Below are 16,268 nucleotides of genomic sequence, written 5' to 3' on the forward strand. Positions count from 1 at the left end.
GAAGACTAATAATAATGTTACAATGTGACTGTTTATTAAATGCATGGGGATACATAGCCCAGGAGCGGTCCCTCCGTCCCCGACATGTGGCGACCATATTTTCCTGGCCCAGCACTGGGACGTGCGGATTGGAAGAGAGCATTCCATTTCTTTTAATACCTTTGAAAGACCTTCTGATTTGTGAATTTCTTTAGGGAAGGCTACGTTTAGTTACACATTTTAATAAAGGCGGTTCATGAAAATCATAAAATAAAAGTACATGAAACCGGGACTGGCCGGGCAACCTGCACTTGCCCCCTCATAAAAGGCTAATATCCCGGAGCTGCCTTATAAAGCCTGCTCCATCCCATCCTGACCAGGGTCTCTGTGTGCAGAAAACAACCCCCTAATTGTCATTTAATTAAACAGCACTTCAATGAATATCAATAAATATCTGTTGAATAAATGAATGACATCGAAACACGGTGACCCCTTAAATCATCTACTGTAGGTGTGAGGGTACATTTTTACATGTGGTCGTGTGCTTTCCTCCAATTGACTTTCTCCCAGAGGTGGAGAGGGTGAAATTCGATCTTCCAAGTAACCTACCATGAAGCAAGTAAATCCTCACGTGGGGGGTTGTGTCCCCCAAAGATGTATACCCCCACGCCCTAACCACTGGAACCTACGAACGTGACCTTAGCTGGAAAGCTCCCTGCAGATAGACGTTAAGGATCTTGAGATGATTTGAGATGGACTCTGAATCCAGTAAGAGAAAGGAGAGGGAAGTAGATTGGATTCACACACAGGGAAGAAGGCATTGTCAACAGAAGGCAGGGACAGTCACAAGTTAAGGGACAGCTGGAGCCACCAGGAGCTGGATGAGGCAAGGAAGGGTCTTCCCCTAGAGACTACCAGGAGCGTGGAGCCCTGATGACACCTTGATTTGGGGCTTCTTGCCTCCAGTACTGTGCAAGAATACATATCTGTTGTTGAAAGTCACTGAATTTCTGGTAATTTGTCACAGGAGCTGTAGAAAACCAATGAAGCTCATAATCCTATCTCTTAAAACTTCGTAATACTACTTAATACGTAACAGCTCTGTGCCTTTGAGCAAGCTGCCTTGCTCTGGTTCCCAGTCGCCTCGAGGGCAAAACAGAGCCGTTTATTCCCAGTGGACACATTCCAATATTTGCAAGTGACGCGCAGACATTGCTTCAAGGCGCCTGGCAGCCTTTCCGAACCTCGGTCTCCCCATCTCTAAAAGGCAACCAAGAATCCCTAATCCTTCCTCCCTTCGTAGGGCCGTTTTAGGACTCAATAATAAAATAAAATACAAGAAGAGGCTAAAACAGCTTCCAAGTGTACGCGGGGCTCAAACACCCTGCCGGCCACATGCAAACCCCCGCCAATGTTAGGAGCCAGCGCCCCCTGCCGTCTGCGCCGCTGCATTGGTTTCTCCGGGCACGGCCAAGCAGCCTGCGCTTGCGCAGAAGGCATGCCTTCAGGCCCGCCCCTTGAGGGGTGTGACTTCCTTGGCTCGCTCCGGTTCGGCCACGCCTGCTTCCGGAGAGGGCGGGCTGACGTCTGGAACACGTGATCTTGTTCCGGCTCGCCAAAGATGGCGGCCCCCAGAGCGGGAGCGTGAAAGTTGTTGGTGAAAGACACTGTCCCCCCGCGCCGGAATCGAAACAGTGGGGACCGTGCGCCATGTCGAGACTCATCGTGAAAAATCTCCCGAATGGGGTGAGTGCAGGGCCTGGACTTGGGAATCTGAAATTGGGACCAGCCAGGAGCTGGGGGCTAGAAGGAGATGGCTGGAGAGAACTGAGGGGCTTTGGCCCTGGGGCAGGGCTCAGGGCTCATTCGAAACCCAGAAGAGACAGGATCCTCGGCAGATCCCCATCTGACAGTTGAGAGAGGGCGATAGTGACTGATCAAGGGTTCACAGTCGGCCCGAGGGTACCTACCCGATTTCCATCCCGACAACTCTCTGCCTAGGGAGATGCCAACACCCCCACGTGTGCCAGACGCTCTCTCCCACAAATCCTCTCGTACGAGCACGGTTTTTTTGATGTTGTTGACTCGTCACTGGATCAGACGCTGCACTTATATTCCCCTACCGCTCGGGAGCCTTTTGGAGAGGCAAATGGGGAGTATTAGGTTAAGGACCTGCGTTTCCATCCCCACTCCCGCCTTTAGGGCCATCGGCCGTAATTTAAGAAAACTGAGTGCGTGTGAAGGGCTTTAAATCATTTATCCAAGAAGTAGGTAGGGGTGATTCAGTGATACTTGTCTGTGTTTCCCAAGAGACCAGCACAGAACCTGGCACGTGGTAGGCATTCAATAAAAACATGTGGAATGAATGAGTGAAGAAGTAGCTGGATGTGTGGTGTCAGATGACTGGAGGCAGTGTGCCCAAGTGGTTCATTCTTACCGATTTTACTACAGCTTCGGTTTGGGTGGAGAGCTCCCGCACCACTGATATGGCTAGTAAGCTCATTCCCAGAATACAAAATGTACCCTTCAGATGGGATGAGCGATCTTATGTTACTCTTGACTCTAACTCCTCAGGAGCTTCTCTCTTTAGAAGGAGTGATGACACAAAGCTATTTCTGCTTTATTGTGGTTTATTTATTTATTTATTTATTTATTTTTAAGATTTTATTTATTTATTTGACAGAGAGAGACAGCCAGTGAGAGAGGGAACATAAGCAGGGGGAGTGGAAGAGGAAGAAGCAGGCTCATAGCGGAGGAGCCTGACATGGGGCTCGATCCCAGAACTCCAGGATCACGCCCTGAGCCTAAGGCAGACGCTTAACGACTGAGCCACCCAGGCGCCCCTATTGTGGTTTTTTAACTTTTCTGTCCCCTCAGTGGGTTGTGGGAGAGCTATGACAGGATTTAAAGAATTCAAACAGGACAAAAAAAAAAAAAGAAAAAAGAAACTAATAAAGAAAAAGAAAGAAAGAAAGAAAGAAAGAAAGAAAGAAAGAAAGAAAGAAAGAATTCAAACAATACAGCGGTGTTTGAAATGAGAAGCAGTCTTTTGCTCCATCCTACCGTCTGTCTCTCTCCAGGAATAACCATCTTCAATGGTTTGTTTTTAGGACTCCTCATAGGTATTATTACGTGTCTAGATGGTGTGCTTTCTCCTCCATTTCTTGGTCTGTTTACCCCAATGACTATGTGCTGACCCTCCCCCATGAAAGATGAGGAACCCCATCATCTGTTCTTCCCTTCCAGTCTGTGATATTATTATTATTTTTAATTCTCCCATTATTTACCCCAAAGAGTAAACTTTCAAAATACATATTGATCCGTCCACCTGCTTTAGGCAGTGTCTCTTCATGCCTCACTTTGATGGATGAGGATTTTAGCATGGCTACCCTTTCTTCCCCTCCCACTTCCGTTGCATTAGGCTCTTTCCCTTATTGGACTGACTCTCTTACCATTGTTTGTCTTGTCTGGTGAATGAAACAATTGATGAAAAAACAATAGTAGTAGCAGCTAACATTTTGAGAGTTTAATATGTGCCAGGCACTGTACCAGTTGCTTTCGGTAAAGTAACTCATTTAATCTGCAACAAAACCCTACAAGGTAGGTTCCATTATTATATCCATTTTAAAGGTGAAGAAACTGAGCTACAGCAAGGGGGAGTGACTTGCTTAAGGTCACGCACAACTGGTCATTCATAGAGCAGGGATTGAATGGAACAGTCTGCTTCGAGAATTTGCTTTCCTGACCCCTATACCATTCTGTCTCTCTTTGCATGACTTTTCTTAACTCTTTCCCAATACGTATTTAGCAGTGAGTACTCGTTATGTTGCTGGCCTTGTAGACAGTGAGGGATAAGACTCAGTTCCCACCTTTACAGCATTTACAGTCTAGCAGAGGACTTGGACACCAGACCACTATGAGGTAAGGGGCAGGGATCAAAGCATCGCCCCGTGCTGGGGGAGCACAGAGGGCTCGGTCACCTGACCCACCTGAGGAGTCCAGGAGAGGCTTCCTGGGGGAGTTGATCAAACTGAGAATGAGGAGGAGTTGGCCCGGCCTGCTGGGAATGTTTCACCCAGAGGAGACAATTAGTAAAACCTCAGAGGTGAGAAGCAGGGAGGGCTGCAAGGACTTTGACAAGAGATGGTGCTGAAGGGGTGGGTCAAGCCAGATCATGGGGAATCTCTCATTTTATCTTAGCTGCTAATTCTTAAGCCTCTGACATTAGAAAGTCCCCAAGAGGTTCTTAACAGAGGAGTGATGGGCTCGAACTTGAGTGTGGTTACCCCCATGTAATGGGGAAGGTGAGTTCACTGCCTTGGACGTGTCTGAGCTGAGTCACAGCTCTTGATTCCGTAGACCTTGGGTTGATCATTTATCCTGTGTGAGCTTCATTTTCTCCTCTGTAAAATGTGGATAATAATTCCTAGGGTGATACAAGATTTTAGTGATCAGAGTTGTTAAGAATCTGCCTCAGAAAGTGTGTTTTTCCTTCCCACTGGGCTTTCAAGGTCTCTAGTTTCTTGAATGTTAGACCGTGTTTTGGCTATTTGTGGCATTCTTGGTGTCCCCACTACTACCCACACGCAGATCTCCCAGTAACTGCTTAGAAAACTTACTGAGTTGTGCAGGTAGTCTGGCTGGAGTGAGGATGGAGGGATGCCAGGCGCCAGTTTTTATAGTGCGGGGTCCCTTGACTAAATAATAATAACATTAAGAAATTAGTTTTCTATTGCTACTGTAAGAAAATCACCTCAAATTTAGGGGCTTAAACAATGTACATTTATTATCTTACAGTTTTGGAAGGCAGAAATCCTAAAGTCAAGGTGTTGGCAGGGCTGTGCTCCTTTTGGAGACTCTAAGGGAGGATCTGTTTCCTTGCCTTTTGTAAGCTTCTCGAGGCCACCTGTGCTCCTTGGCTTTTGGCCACGTCCTGAAGGGTCAGAGCCAGCAGCATGGCATCTTGCAGTCTCTTTCTGTCTCCACCATCACATTGCCTTTTCCGGCCCTGACCCTCCTGTCTCCCTCGTATAAGGGGACATGAATATTGGATCCACCCAGATGATCCAGGATAACTTCTCCGTCTCAAGATTCTTAATGTAATCACATCTATGAAATCACTTTGGCCACATGCGGGCACAGGCTCACAGGTCCCAGGGATTTGGATGTGGACATCTTTTGGGGGTACTTCATTATTCTCTCTACCACAGTGAGCAAACACATGTAACTTACACGTTCATTCGTTCGTGCGTTTATTCTCTCATTATCAGGCAATGACTATGGTGCGGCCGCGGTGCTGACCTCCTTACGTAATAGGTCTCCTTATCCGAAGAGCCCATAGAGTAGTGCGATTTCATTGCAGCCATCCTGAGTCTTGATTTCCCCATCTATGAAGTAAGCTAGCCCGTGTCCGAGCTGGAGCCAGGTCTCACTGCGGAGCGCCCTGCCCCAGCCTTGTCTGAGCTTGCTCTTGGGGAATCCTGGGGCCTTGGGTTTCCAGCCCGGTTCTGTCCCGTTGGCTCTGGGGGCTCCCCTGCTCCTCCCTCACCGCGCCCCTTCTGTCGTAGATGAAGGAGGAGCGTTTCAGGCAGCTGTTCGCTGCCTTTGGCACCCTGACGGACTGCAGCCTGAAGTTCACCAAAGACGGCAAGTTCCGTAAGTTTGGCTTCATCGGCTTCAAGTCGGAGGAAGAGGCCCGGACAGCACTGAACCATTTCAACAAGAGTTTCATCGACACATCCCGGATTACAGTGAGTCAGCTTCGGCCCGCCGGTGGAAACTGGCACCACTTCTTGATCTTCCCCTCCACGCTCCAGCCCGGAGCCTGGCTGCTTTCAGACTGTGCTGTCTTTGGTCTCCCTCACTGGTTCTCAGACTTTCATGCATACGGATGCCCCGGAGAGCTTGTTGAAACAGTTTCTGCCTCAGTGTGGGGGTGAGGTGGGACCCGAGGATACACACTTGAGAAAGCTCACCCAGTCCTGCTGCTCCCACGTCACTTTGACAGCCACTGTTCTCTGTCACTCACTCAGCCATGCCAGGAGCACCCACGCTGTACTGGGGATTTAGAGAAACGTGGTGCCCCTGGATGGCTGAGAAGTCGGGCTCTAGAGCCAGACCCCCTGAGTTCCTGTCCCCACTCTGTTACCTTCTCCCTGGGTGACTGGGACAAGTGACGTCACTTTGCTGATCCGGGAAGTGGGGAGGTTCATGGCCCCTCCCTCCCGCTGTCTTGGAGGCTCGGTGTGTCCTGCTCCCAGAGCACTCAGACTGCCTGGTGTGTGGATTTGGTTGCTAAGTGTAGCGACTATACTGACTTCAGGGAGGAGAAAGGAAAGGCCAGCAGAGGATGACCATGGCTGACCCTCGGACAGGGGGAGTTTGAACTGCGCGGGCCCACCTGTACGTAGATATTTTTCATAAGTTCAGTGCAGTATTCTAAATGTATTTTCTCTTATGATTTTCTTAACATGCTCTTTTTTTTTTTAGCTCATTTTATTGTGAGAATACAGTGCATCATACATATGACATAGAAAATACGTGTTAATCAACGGCTCTCAGTAGGGCTTCCAGTCAGCAGGAGGCTATTAGTAGTAAGGTTATGGAGGGAGTGGGAAGTTACTCACAGACTTTTAATTACACAGGGTGTCAGTGCCCCTAACCCCGTGTTGTTCAAGGGTCAATTGTAATTTGCTTCAGCCGGCTCAGCTAGTAGGTGACAAGTGCCTTTTTAAAAAGCATGGCTCCCAGGTGCCGAGGGTAGCACCCGTGCTGGGCTGGTGGCTGGTGCCCCATCACCCTCTCTCTCCCATGCAGGTGGAGTTCTGCAAATCGTTTGGGGACCCAACAAAGCCCCGAGCCTGGAGTAGACATGCTCAGAAAATAAGCCAGTCTAAGAATCCTTCAAAAGACAAAGACTCCGTCCCCACAGAACCCAAGAAAGTGCGTAGGTCACTGCCATCTGCATGCCCACATGTCAGCAAGGCGGTCACCCCTGGTGGGGGGGGCAGGGCGCTGGGAGCAGGAACGACCAGAGACTCCCCTGTCAGATGGTTCCTGAAGGCAGACCCTCCACAGACTGTGTTCTGTCCCCTCGCACCATTCCTCTGGGACCCTCACCGTCTGTGCTTCCTGTTTGCAGGATGACAAGACGAAAAAGGTAGCAGGTGAACTGGAGAAGGTGAGTGTGTCTTGTGGACCAAGAGGGCGGGTACCCAGGACAGCGCCGGGAGGGCTGTGGCAGGCTCATACAGCGTGCGGACAGAGGCGTGCCTCTTGTTCTCCCCCTCCACGTCTCTGTGGCTTCGTAGTCTCCTTGTCTGATGACGAGTGCAACCAGCTGATCCCAGGGGTCTTCCAGAGACCAGGAGAAATGAGCCTGGGGGATGCTCTCACCCTCCTGGGCAGTCCGGAAGGTGTGCCCTAGCTGAGCCTTCTCTCCTGCCTCCCTGGGGCCGCCAGCTGAAGGAAGACACCGAGTTCCGGGAGTTCCTGTCCGTGCACCAGAAGCGGACGCAGACAGCCACGTGGGCCAATGACGTCCTGGATGCCGAGCCCTCGAAAGGGAAGAGCAAGGCCGCCAGTGACTACCTGAACTTTGACTCCGACTCAGGGCAGGAGAGCGACGAGGAGGGTGCTGGTGAGGACCCAGAAGGTGAGGGCATCTATGCGCACCCTCCTTCCCAGAGTGCGCACCCCTGTGTGTGTCCCAGCCTGGGCGGCTGTGACCTGGGGCCCCTCGGTGCCAGACACAGGAGGTGACGTGAGAGACACTGTCCTCTCTGGGGGTGATTATCCCACCCAAGATCTGCCCCGACCCATCCTGGTCACAGTCAAATATTTATTGAGCACCTGCTGAATGCCAGGGACTGCTTTGGGCATTGAGGATACAGCAGTGCGCAAAAGCCAGAAAAACCCTGCTCGCGTGGAGCTGTCATTCTAGTCGGGGGAAAGAAGCAATGGAAGATTAAGTCCACTGTTGCGGACGGTATCTAAAGACGAGTGCCACAGTGAGAAAGCAGGAAAGGGGGTAGGAGAGCTCCCAGGGAAAGCCTGGGGGGGGGGGCTCTGTCCTCAGAAGGGCCCACAGCACAGCATGGGGGCAGATGGGTACGGGAGCGTTTGCAGTCCACAGTGGTCACTGCTCTGGTTGTGGGTCAGGCACCGATTTTGCTTGAAGGCAAGAAAATGCATTGAATGTAAATTTTATGCCTGGTAAAGTTTCTGTGCAAAACCTGGGTCTGGAGGACTCACTGGGAGTGGGTGGAATACCGTAGGGAAGGGGTAGGAAGGGGAGCGTCACAGGCAGAGGGAAGAGCGTGGCCAGGGCACGGGGGAAAGGGAAGTGCAGGCACTTGAGGTGGGGGCCTACGTGGTTCATGGTGGCTGGGGAGGAAGAGGGGGAGCTGGGAGAGAAGCCAATCAGCTCATCCCGGCCTGATAGGGAGCATGGGTGTCCTGCGAGCATCTGGAAACCACTGGAAGGTTGTAGGCAAGGAATGACAGTCCTGTCTGTAGTCTCAAAATAATCAAGCAGGCCACAGCTGAAAGAGCAGATTGACGAGGGCAAGGCCGGTGCAGGGAGCCACGCAGGGAGCTATGTAGCTCTCTTGATTTGCGGCACGTGAAATGTCAGAACTCCCAACAGTTACACCCCTTTTAACGTTACATATCAGAGGAGCCACCGGGCTGTTCGGTGCCTCGGGCCGCTCCCAGTGGCTCTGCCGTACCCTCTGCCATTCCAGGCCTCTGCTCTGCCCACGACCATCACTGACTCCCAGCCTCCCGTTTTCGCAGAGGAAGATGGCCGCGAACCCAGGGCGGCCGTGCAGAGGGAGCTGTCGGACATGGATTACCTGAAATCCAAGATGGTGAAGTCCGAGTCACCGTCGGCCTCGGAAGAGGAAGAGAGTGAAGACGAAGCTGTGAGCTGTGAGGACGGGAGTGGGGCCGAGGAGGAGGCCCCCAGCCCCGCACCCGCCCAGCAGGACAGAGGGAGGCCGGGGGCCGGCCCGGAGCAGGGCACCCCGTCCAGGAACGAGACCCCGGGGACGGCCAGAGCCGAGGTGTGTGTATGAGGGTGCGCACTGGTGCTCGGGAGGCAGAGGGAGGAGGGGGTTCAGCTACCCTTGTCCTCACCCACGTTCCCTGCGGCCCCTTTGCTAGCGGGAGTGTGTCAGAAAGGAAAGACAGCTCTGCAGCCCAGCGACCTGCCTTCAACTCTCAGCCCTGCCACGTGCTTGCTGTGTGACCTTGGGCAAGCACTTCTCCCGTCTGAGTTTATTTTCTGTGGCGATATGGAGAGGCCTCCTGCCTCCCAGAGCTGGGGGTGTTAACGGGCTGCATGAGGGGCTCCTGCCTGTGATGCTTCGCGCTTAGTAGCAGGGTAGGCGGGTGTGAGCCACAGTGGACAGTAATCAGAACTAATACATGCTGGGTATAACGCCTGCTTTGTCGTTTGTCATTAAATCTTTCGATTTAATGACAGGGAGTGGGGTTGTGCAAGGATTCTTGTCCCATTTTACAGGGGAGGAAATTGAGGCCCAGTGAAGGAAAGGGACTTGCCCGAGGTCACGGCTGGGAAGTGTTGGGGTCAGAACTCGGACCCAGGCGTGCTGGGCTCTGAAGTCTGTGTTATAGATGTGGGGGCTACCTTCAGGGACAGGGCATCCTGTGCTCAGAGACAGGACAGGTCACATCTGAGTCCCCATCCCCTCACTTCCCTCTTTCCCAGCCAGCCCTCTTCAAGGCTCCAGACACCATCTCCCTCTTTCTCTTTCCTCTTCCACCTCATTCGTTGATTTACGGTCCCTTCTCGTGACCACACCCTGTCTTTTTCTCCTAAAAATGTATATTCCAGGCGAGTATGGCGAAGTCAGAGACCTATGGGTTCAAATCCCAGCTCCGACACAGAGTAGCCGTGGGACCTGGGGTGAGGTGCTCCTCGGGCCACTGATGCTCATCTGAGATGACGCTCAGCGTAGCAGTGGCCTCTGTGTCTGGTTTCCAGAACCCCTGTGCCTGAGCGTATGCTGGCGCTCACAGTTTCCGAGTTCAGGAAGTTACCTCTATGCCTCGTGTGGTGCAGCTCCCCCAGCGGGGTCTGGGGCAGCACCCCGTAATCAGGCCCATGTCTGTTTCTGCAGCGGAACCAGGAATGACCGGTCCTGCTACAAGGGGTAGAGCAGACACTACATTGCCTCCTGTCAGCTCAGAGCAGATTCTGCTGGCCGGTGGCTTCAAGTCAGGGCAAATTTTGTTGCCAAAGGAATTATAGAAAGTTTCGATTTTTTCAAGGCTACTTGGATTCCAGAATTACAAAGAAGCTCCTGAACCCGTAATCCTCTAAGGTGGTTTTGGAGACTCAGTAGGACAGCAGCGTTTACAGAGTGCTTTGCATGAGTGCCTGGCACAGAGTTAAGCCCTAAATCCACGGTAGCGAGTATCTGGATACCTCAAGGCTCCATCCAATGCTCTCTGCCCCTCCTGGTAGCCTGAAGCCCCTGTTAGCACCCCCTTACCTCCACGTGCAGCCAGACTGCACCCCATGGCAGGCGGGATGCGCGTCAGCGTTCCCTGGCTCGCCCTGGCAGCAGGAGCCTCTGTGAGCGCCCACTGAGATGGCTGGAGCTGCCTCCTGCAGCTGTACCCAGGAGCTCACCGTGGCCATTTCTGTTCTTTGCCATCCTTCAGGCAGACAAAGCGGCAAACCAAAAGGAGCCCACCACCCCCTACACTGTGAAGCTGCGGGGAGCCCCGTTCAATGTCACGGAGGTATGACCAACAATGCAACAAGGGTGAGGAGAGCCTGGGAGAATAGGAGGCGGGCGTGAGGATGCCGGGAGGCTCTGCTGCGTGGGGACTTTAGGATCGTTGAGGACTTAAAGGAACTGGGGTCAAAAAGGCCAAGTAAAATCTCAGGCAGTGTCAGGGTCAGGAAGCAGAGATGGCTCTACGGAGACCGAGAAAGACCGGTTTCACTCCCTGGTCCTGTGCGTTAGGAGTGGCAAACACTGTTAAAAACTTTTCGGGGTGCCTGGGTGGCTCATTCGGTTAAGCGTCCAGACTCTTGGTATCAGCTCAGGTCGTCATCTCAGAGTGATGAGATTGAGCCCCGCCATCAGGCTCCGCGCTCAGCATGGAGTCTGCTTGGGATTCTCTCTCCCTCTCTGCCCTTCCCAGCCTCCTACCCCCCATGCTCTTTCTCTCTCTCTCTCAAAAATAAATCTCAAAAAAATTTTTTTTAAAGGATGAGGTGATAAATACCTAGGGCTTTCTGATCAGTATGGTCTGTTGCAACTACTCAGCCCTGCTCAGCCCTGCTCTTGTCACACCAAGGCAGCCCTAGATAACAGGTACACAAATAGGCATGGTTGTGTGCCAATAAAACTTTATTGACAAAAACGAGCCATGGGCCACATTTGGCCCACATACTGTAGTTTGTTAACTCTGAGTTTACACAGCAGAGAACTTTTTAATTTACTTCCTTGCAAAGGTAATGGGAGTTCAGCATAGGAAATTTTTTAAAAGTAGCTGAATAAAGAGAAATGAAGTAACCTATAACCAAGATGACCACATTAAATGTCCTCCAACTGAATTGAGAGTGAGAGAGGTGCTAACTAGGTAGGGTGCCAGGACGTAGGTCTACTTCGTGCAGGTGTAATTACTGACTGTTCCAGGCAAGGTGGGGCAACCTTACACACACAAACACACACACAGCCCCTATATCATTCAGTGACAATCACCAATAAATTCTAAGCATATCGTCTTAGACATTTTTTCCTTTGTATATAAACATTGACCTCTTGTCTTCTAGTTTTAAAAAGCATTCCTACAGTAGGAACTATTTTGAAACTTTTTTTCTCCATTACCACAATACGTTAAAAATATCTTCGAATATTAAATTTTCTGCTACGACATCAGCATTCACATTGTATGTTATTTCTTACTCTGGACGCATTGTGGTACATATCCACCCGGTCCCCTGACGTGGAGCATGGGTGTGGTTTCCAGTCTTTTGCTGTTAATGATAATGGAGTCAGCATTCCTTGAGACCAGAGGTGAGCAGATTTTTTTCTGTAAAGGTCAGCACAGAGTTTAGGCTTTGGCGGGGGCCATACGGTGTCTGGAGCACGCTTCTTCTCTTTCTAAAAATAACCCTTCCAAAATGTAGAAATCATTCTTAGCTCACAGGTCATACAAAAGCAGGCCGTGGGCAATATTTGGCCTGTGGGCCGCAGCTGGCCAAGGCTTGCCCCAGATAAATGTTTTGTGCAAGCACACGCACGGACGTTTTCAAGGCTTTGATACAGAATGTCAGTTGCCCTTTGGAGGCATTGCTCATTTATGCTGTCTTCAGCGGACTATGAAAGTGCCCACTTCTGCGGACGCTGGGTGTTCATCTTTCTCAAGATGACAGGTGAAAATGGCATCTCATTTTAATTTATATTTTAAATTATTGGTGGGACCGATCACTCTTTCACGTCTGTAGGTCAACATACGTCTCTTTTACAAAGTGCCTGGCCATAGCTTTGCCCTTGTTTCCTCTTGAAGTGTTTATCTTTTTTGATAGTATATTTACTCATTTTTAAAAAATTAAGCCCATCCAGGTTCATCTACGCAATCAGCACGTGGGTCATGCTAGACTATCTGAGTTAACCGATCCTTTAGAGTCCTTCTGGAAACAGAAATTCATCTCTCCGCGCTCTTCTGTACATTGCATTTTTTACTTGATGATACAGCCTGGGAACCTTCCATATCAGGACTTCTTTTTCATGATGCATTCTGTTCCACTGTTTCAATGCGCCACACTTTAGTTTTCAATACCAGACTTGCAGAAAATCATGCTTTAGAAAAAAAATAAGGAAACACTAGATGGCTTTTTGCAAAATTAATTCATAAAAAATAGTCACTTTTTTCTTCTCCACGAACAAAAACAAAATGCAATAGAGGAGAAGGTTTGTATAGAAAACAGAAAGAACACCCACCTCTAGACAGTCTGATGAATATTGTGTGTGTGTGTGTGTGTGTGTGTGTGTGTGTGTGTGTAGAGAGGCTTTATAGATACTCTAATAAAACTTTTATAGAGAAAACATTAAACTGCAGTGAGGGATTTAAAAGAATACTTACATAAATGGAAAGCCATACACTTTAGAATGTAAAGATGCTAATTCTTCCCTAATCATGAATAAATGAATAAGCTCCATCATACCTCATCAGGATGGGGGCAGTGTCGTAGACCATGGGGGAGTAGCCTGCAAGCATAGACCCTTTCCCTGCAAGGCACTGAAACATATTTGAAGCTACAGCAATTAAAACAGTTTGGTTCAGGCAAAGTTGTGGACAGGTTGATGGAGTAGAAGAGAATTCAGAATAAGCTACAACTTATATCAGCATTTACTTGAGGATCGTTGGGGGGGGTGTCTCATATCAATGAAGAGAAGCGAGATTTTTCCATAAGTAATAATGGGACAACCAGTTAACCTTTTTGAAGAGAGAAAGAAAGATGGATCCCTGCCTTACTCCTTATAGCAAGGTAAGTTTCAGATATATCGAAAGCTTTAAAAAATGAGACTGAAAGTTGCAGGAGAAAGCATTGGTGAATTTACTTATTAAAATGAAACAGGCGTCTCTGAGCCGTTTGCACAACTTGGTGGCTGTCAGGGAAAAAATGGATTAATGACACAACAGTTAAAAACTTCTGTAAGACAACAAATGTCATAAAGTCCAAAGACAACAGACGTTTGTAACCAAACAACAGGCAAAATCTGGTTTCTTTAATTTACAAATAGATCAGTTGATATTGGGACCTGTGACCTGATAGGAAAATAGACAAAGGGTAGGAGGTTGATAAAGGAGGGAAAACTTTACTTCTTGCAGAAAAGCGTTACGGAATTCCTGGCGCCCCTGAGACCAGTGGCCATTCGGATAGTGAGAAATGCTCATGGGAACAAAACAGGTAAGGTCAGGGCCCCGTGGGGTGGGTCTGGGGAGACAGAGGGCATAAATGGAAGGTTGGGGCAGCTGCTTCGGGGGGATGTTTTCAGGGCCGCTGTTGTGTTTGCTCTGTGTCCCCAGTTCAGTGGAGGGGTTGGAGTGCTCAGGACGAGGGTCTGCCTCCGGTGGCCTTGTATGTAGCTTGCCCCTGCTCCCTGCACCCTCCCTTCCTCCCTCTCAGCCTACACTTGTGCTCGTGGGCTCGCCTGTTCTATTTAAACACATGTCCCTGGTCCTGGGGCTTGCAGGGCCAAGTCCACGGGCAGCTGTGCTGACGGGCAGCACTGTGAGTTGCCGAGGATGTGTGGTGTTGCCCCGGCGCTGCCCTCTCCCCTGTCTTTCCCGCTCTGGGTGGCCAGCGCTCCCCAGGCTTCAGAGGGGTGGCGAACATGTTGGTAGGAAGGGTCTGAGCTTGGAGAGCTGGAAGCCTGCCTGTGCCTACTCGATGCCCAGGCACGGAGGCTGTAGGACACGGAGCAGCAGAATTGGTGCCCCTCGGAGAGCCACCCTGAGGGCCTCCGGCTGGGGGAGGCCGGGCAGCACCGGGCATGTGGGGTGTCCTTGGCAGGAAGACTCCCACATAGGCAGAGGGGTTGGGAACCATGGGGGCTGGTGTCTGGGGAAGAAAGGGCTCCTGCTTTAGGGATGGTCTTGTGGCCTTGGAGTGTCTGTGTTTCCCCCCCAGCTCTCTGAGCACGAAGCCCTTCTTACCAGGCAGCTCCGTTCAGCCAGCCAGCTCTGTCTCCTTGCACACTCACCGAGTGCAGTAAAGGAAGGGGTGACGAGTGCCTGCCCACGCTCAGATCCCAGCTCAGCCACTTCCAGGCCCTGTGACCTTGAATGAGGGCCTTAGCCTCTCATCTGGGCAGGGGGGCAGTCCTAGCTCGTTCCTTTGTGAGGATTCAGTGAGTTCACACACACAGCATTTAAACAATGCTGAACGCCTACTGCATACTCCCTGAGAGCTGCTGTTCATAGTGGTGGTGGTGGTAGTGGAGGGGGTACCCCTGGTTTCATGGCACTTTGGAGACTGCAAGGTGAGCAGGGGTTGGCCAGAGGCAGCAGGAAGGAGCATAGCAGAGCTGTCAGGGCTGAGAGAAGACTGTATTAGAGGCCCGGAGCTGGAGGGAGCTGAGCATAATGAGCTTTTGAGGTGTGACAGAACGTCCCCTTGGAAGAGCTGCTGAGGAGGCAGGACCCGGCCCGCAGGCTTACACATGACCGTGGACTCCAGCCTGGGTGCAGGAGCGCAGCAGGGGCTTAAAGCACGGGAAGGTCACAGCTGGATCGGAGCAGTCCCTGGCTGGTGACAGAAGGGTCCTGGGGCGGGGCCCACGAGGGGCAGGTAGGCTGGGTGGGGCAGTGGGGAGGGAAGTGGATGAAGGACATTTATGGGGAGAGTTGAGGTGCCTGCCTTCGGGAACAGAGGAAGGAGGAATCCTAGGAGGGAATAAATAGCCTTGTGATAGGGCTCCAGACCAGGGGACAGCACTGCTACCTCTTAGCCATGATGCTCTGTGGCTCATGGGTTGAGGCCCTGTGAGCTGATGGCCGTGAGGCCTCCGTGCTCTAGGGGACAGGCCGGTGTGCTTTTTCGTGTGCATGGAGCCAGCAGCAGAGTGCTTGTGGAGATAGCCTCTCGGCTGCCAAGCTGGTCCCCACGCTTCCGCCTGGGCACGGCTTCTCCAGAGGGGGCTGGGGTGGGTGAGGCCGGAAGGGAGCTGAAGACCCCCCGTGTTCCTGACTCCTGTGGTCCGGCACCTTCGTCTGTAAAACCGGCGATGGGCTCTCAACACTGCCCGCACGGAGAGCTTTGGCTGCGGAGTCGGGGAGAGTCCGCTTGTATTTTGGAGACTTGGCAAAAATAGGGTTTTTCCCCACTTCCTGCTCAGATCCCCCGACACATCCAGCACCGCGTGGGTGCTCCTGGTGACTCCCACCAGTGTCTGCAGAGTCTCCCTTTGTAACTGTCCCTTCTCAGGGTACATCTTTGTGGACTTCCGCAGCGAAGAGGAAGTCAAGCAAGCTCTGAAATGCCACCGGGAATACATGGGTAAGGAGCCAGTCCCGCCTGGCCGCAGGGCCTTGTTCGCTCATTCGTGTACTCGTGCGTTTTTGTGGAGGGTCAGCTGTGTGCCCGACACTGGTCTGGCCGCTGGGAATACAGCAGTGAGCAGGATGGACCAAAACCTCTGCCGTCCCGGAGGTAAGAGTAAGCTGACGAAGAGCGGGGAGAGACACGCAGTCAGCAGGTGGGCCGGGATTGGAGCAGGTGCATTTTGAAACAGGATCGT

At 51.3% G+C, this 16,268-nt stretch overlaps 1 protein-coding gene across 2 annotated transcripts in view; it reads left to right on the forward strand.

Annotated features, from left to right (window-relative positions):
• The first annotated feature begins 1,567 nt into the window (after window positions 1–1,567).
• Window positions 1,568–16,268, forward strand: part of RBM19 (RNA binding motif protein 19) — a 136,937-nt gene continuing 122,236 nt past the window's right edge. For both annotated transcript variants that reach the window (XM_045776190.2, XM_045776199.2), the window contains exons 1-9: window positions 1,568–1,725; window positions 5,547–5,729; window positions 6,796–6,921; window positions 7,121–7,159; window positions 7,441–7,633; window positions 8,776–9,044; window positions 10,672–10,752; window positions 13,858–13,936; window positions 15,956–16,027. In XM_045776190.2, the coding sequence (XP_045632146.2) occupies window positions 1,690–1,725; window positions 5,547–5,729; window positions 6,796–6,921; window positions 7,121–7,159; window positions 7,441–7,633; window positions 8,776–9,044; window positions 10,672–10,752; window positions 13,858–13,936; window positions 15,956–16,027 (1,078 nt within the window). In that variant the 5' untranslated portion in view covers window positions 1,568–1,689. The remainder of the gene's footprint in view (window positions 1,726–5,546; window positions 5,730–6,795; window positions 6,922–7,120; window positions 7,160–7,440; window positions 7,634–8,775; window positions 9,045–10,671; window positions 10,753–13,857; window positions 13,937–15,955; window positions 16,028–16,268) is intronic.

The sequence above is a fragment of the Ursus americanus genome, chromosome 30 (assembly GCF_024610735.1).
Source record: "Ursus americanus isolate L20-20 chromosome 30, mUrsAme1.1.p, whole genome shotgun sequence".
Classification (NCBI taxonomy): domain Eukaryota; kingdom Metazoa; phylum Chordata; class Mammalia; order Carnivora; family Ursidae; genus Ursus; species Ursus americanus.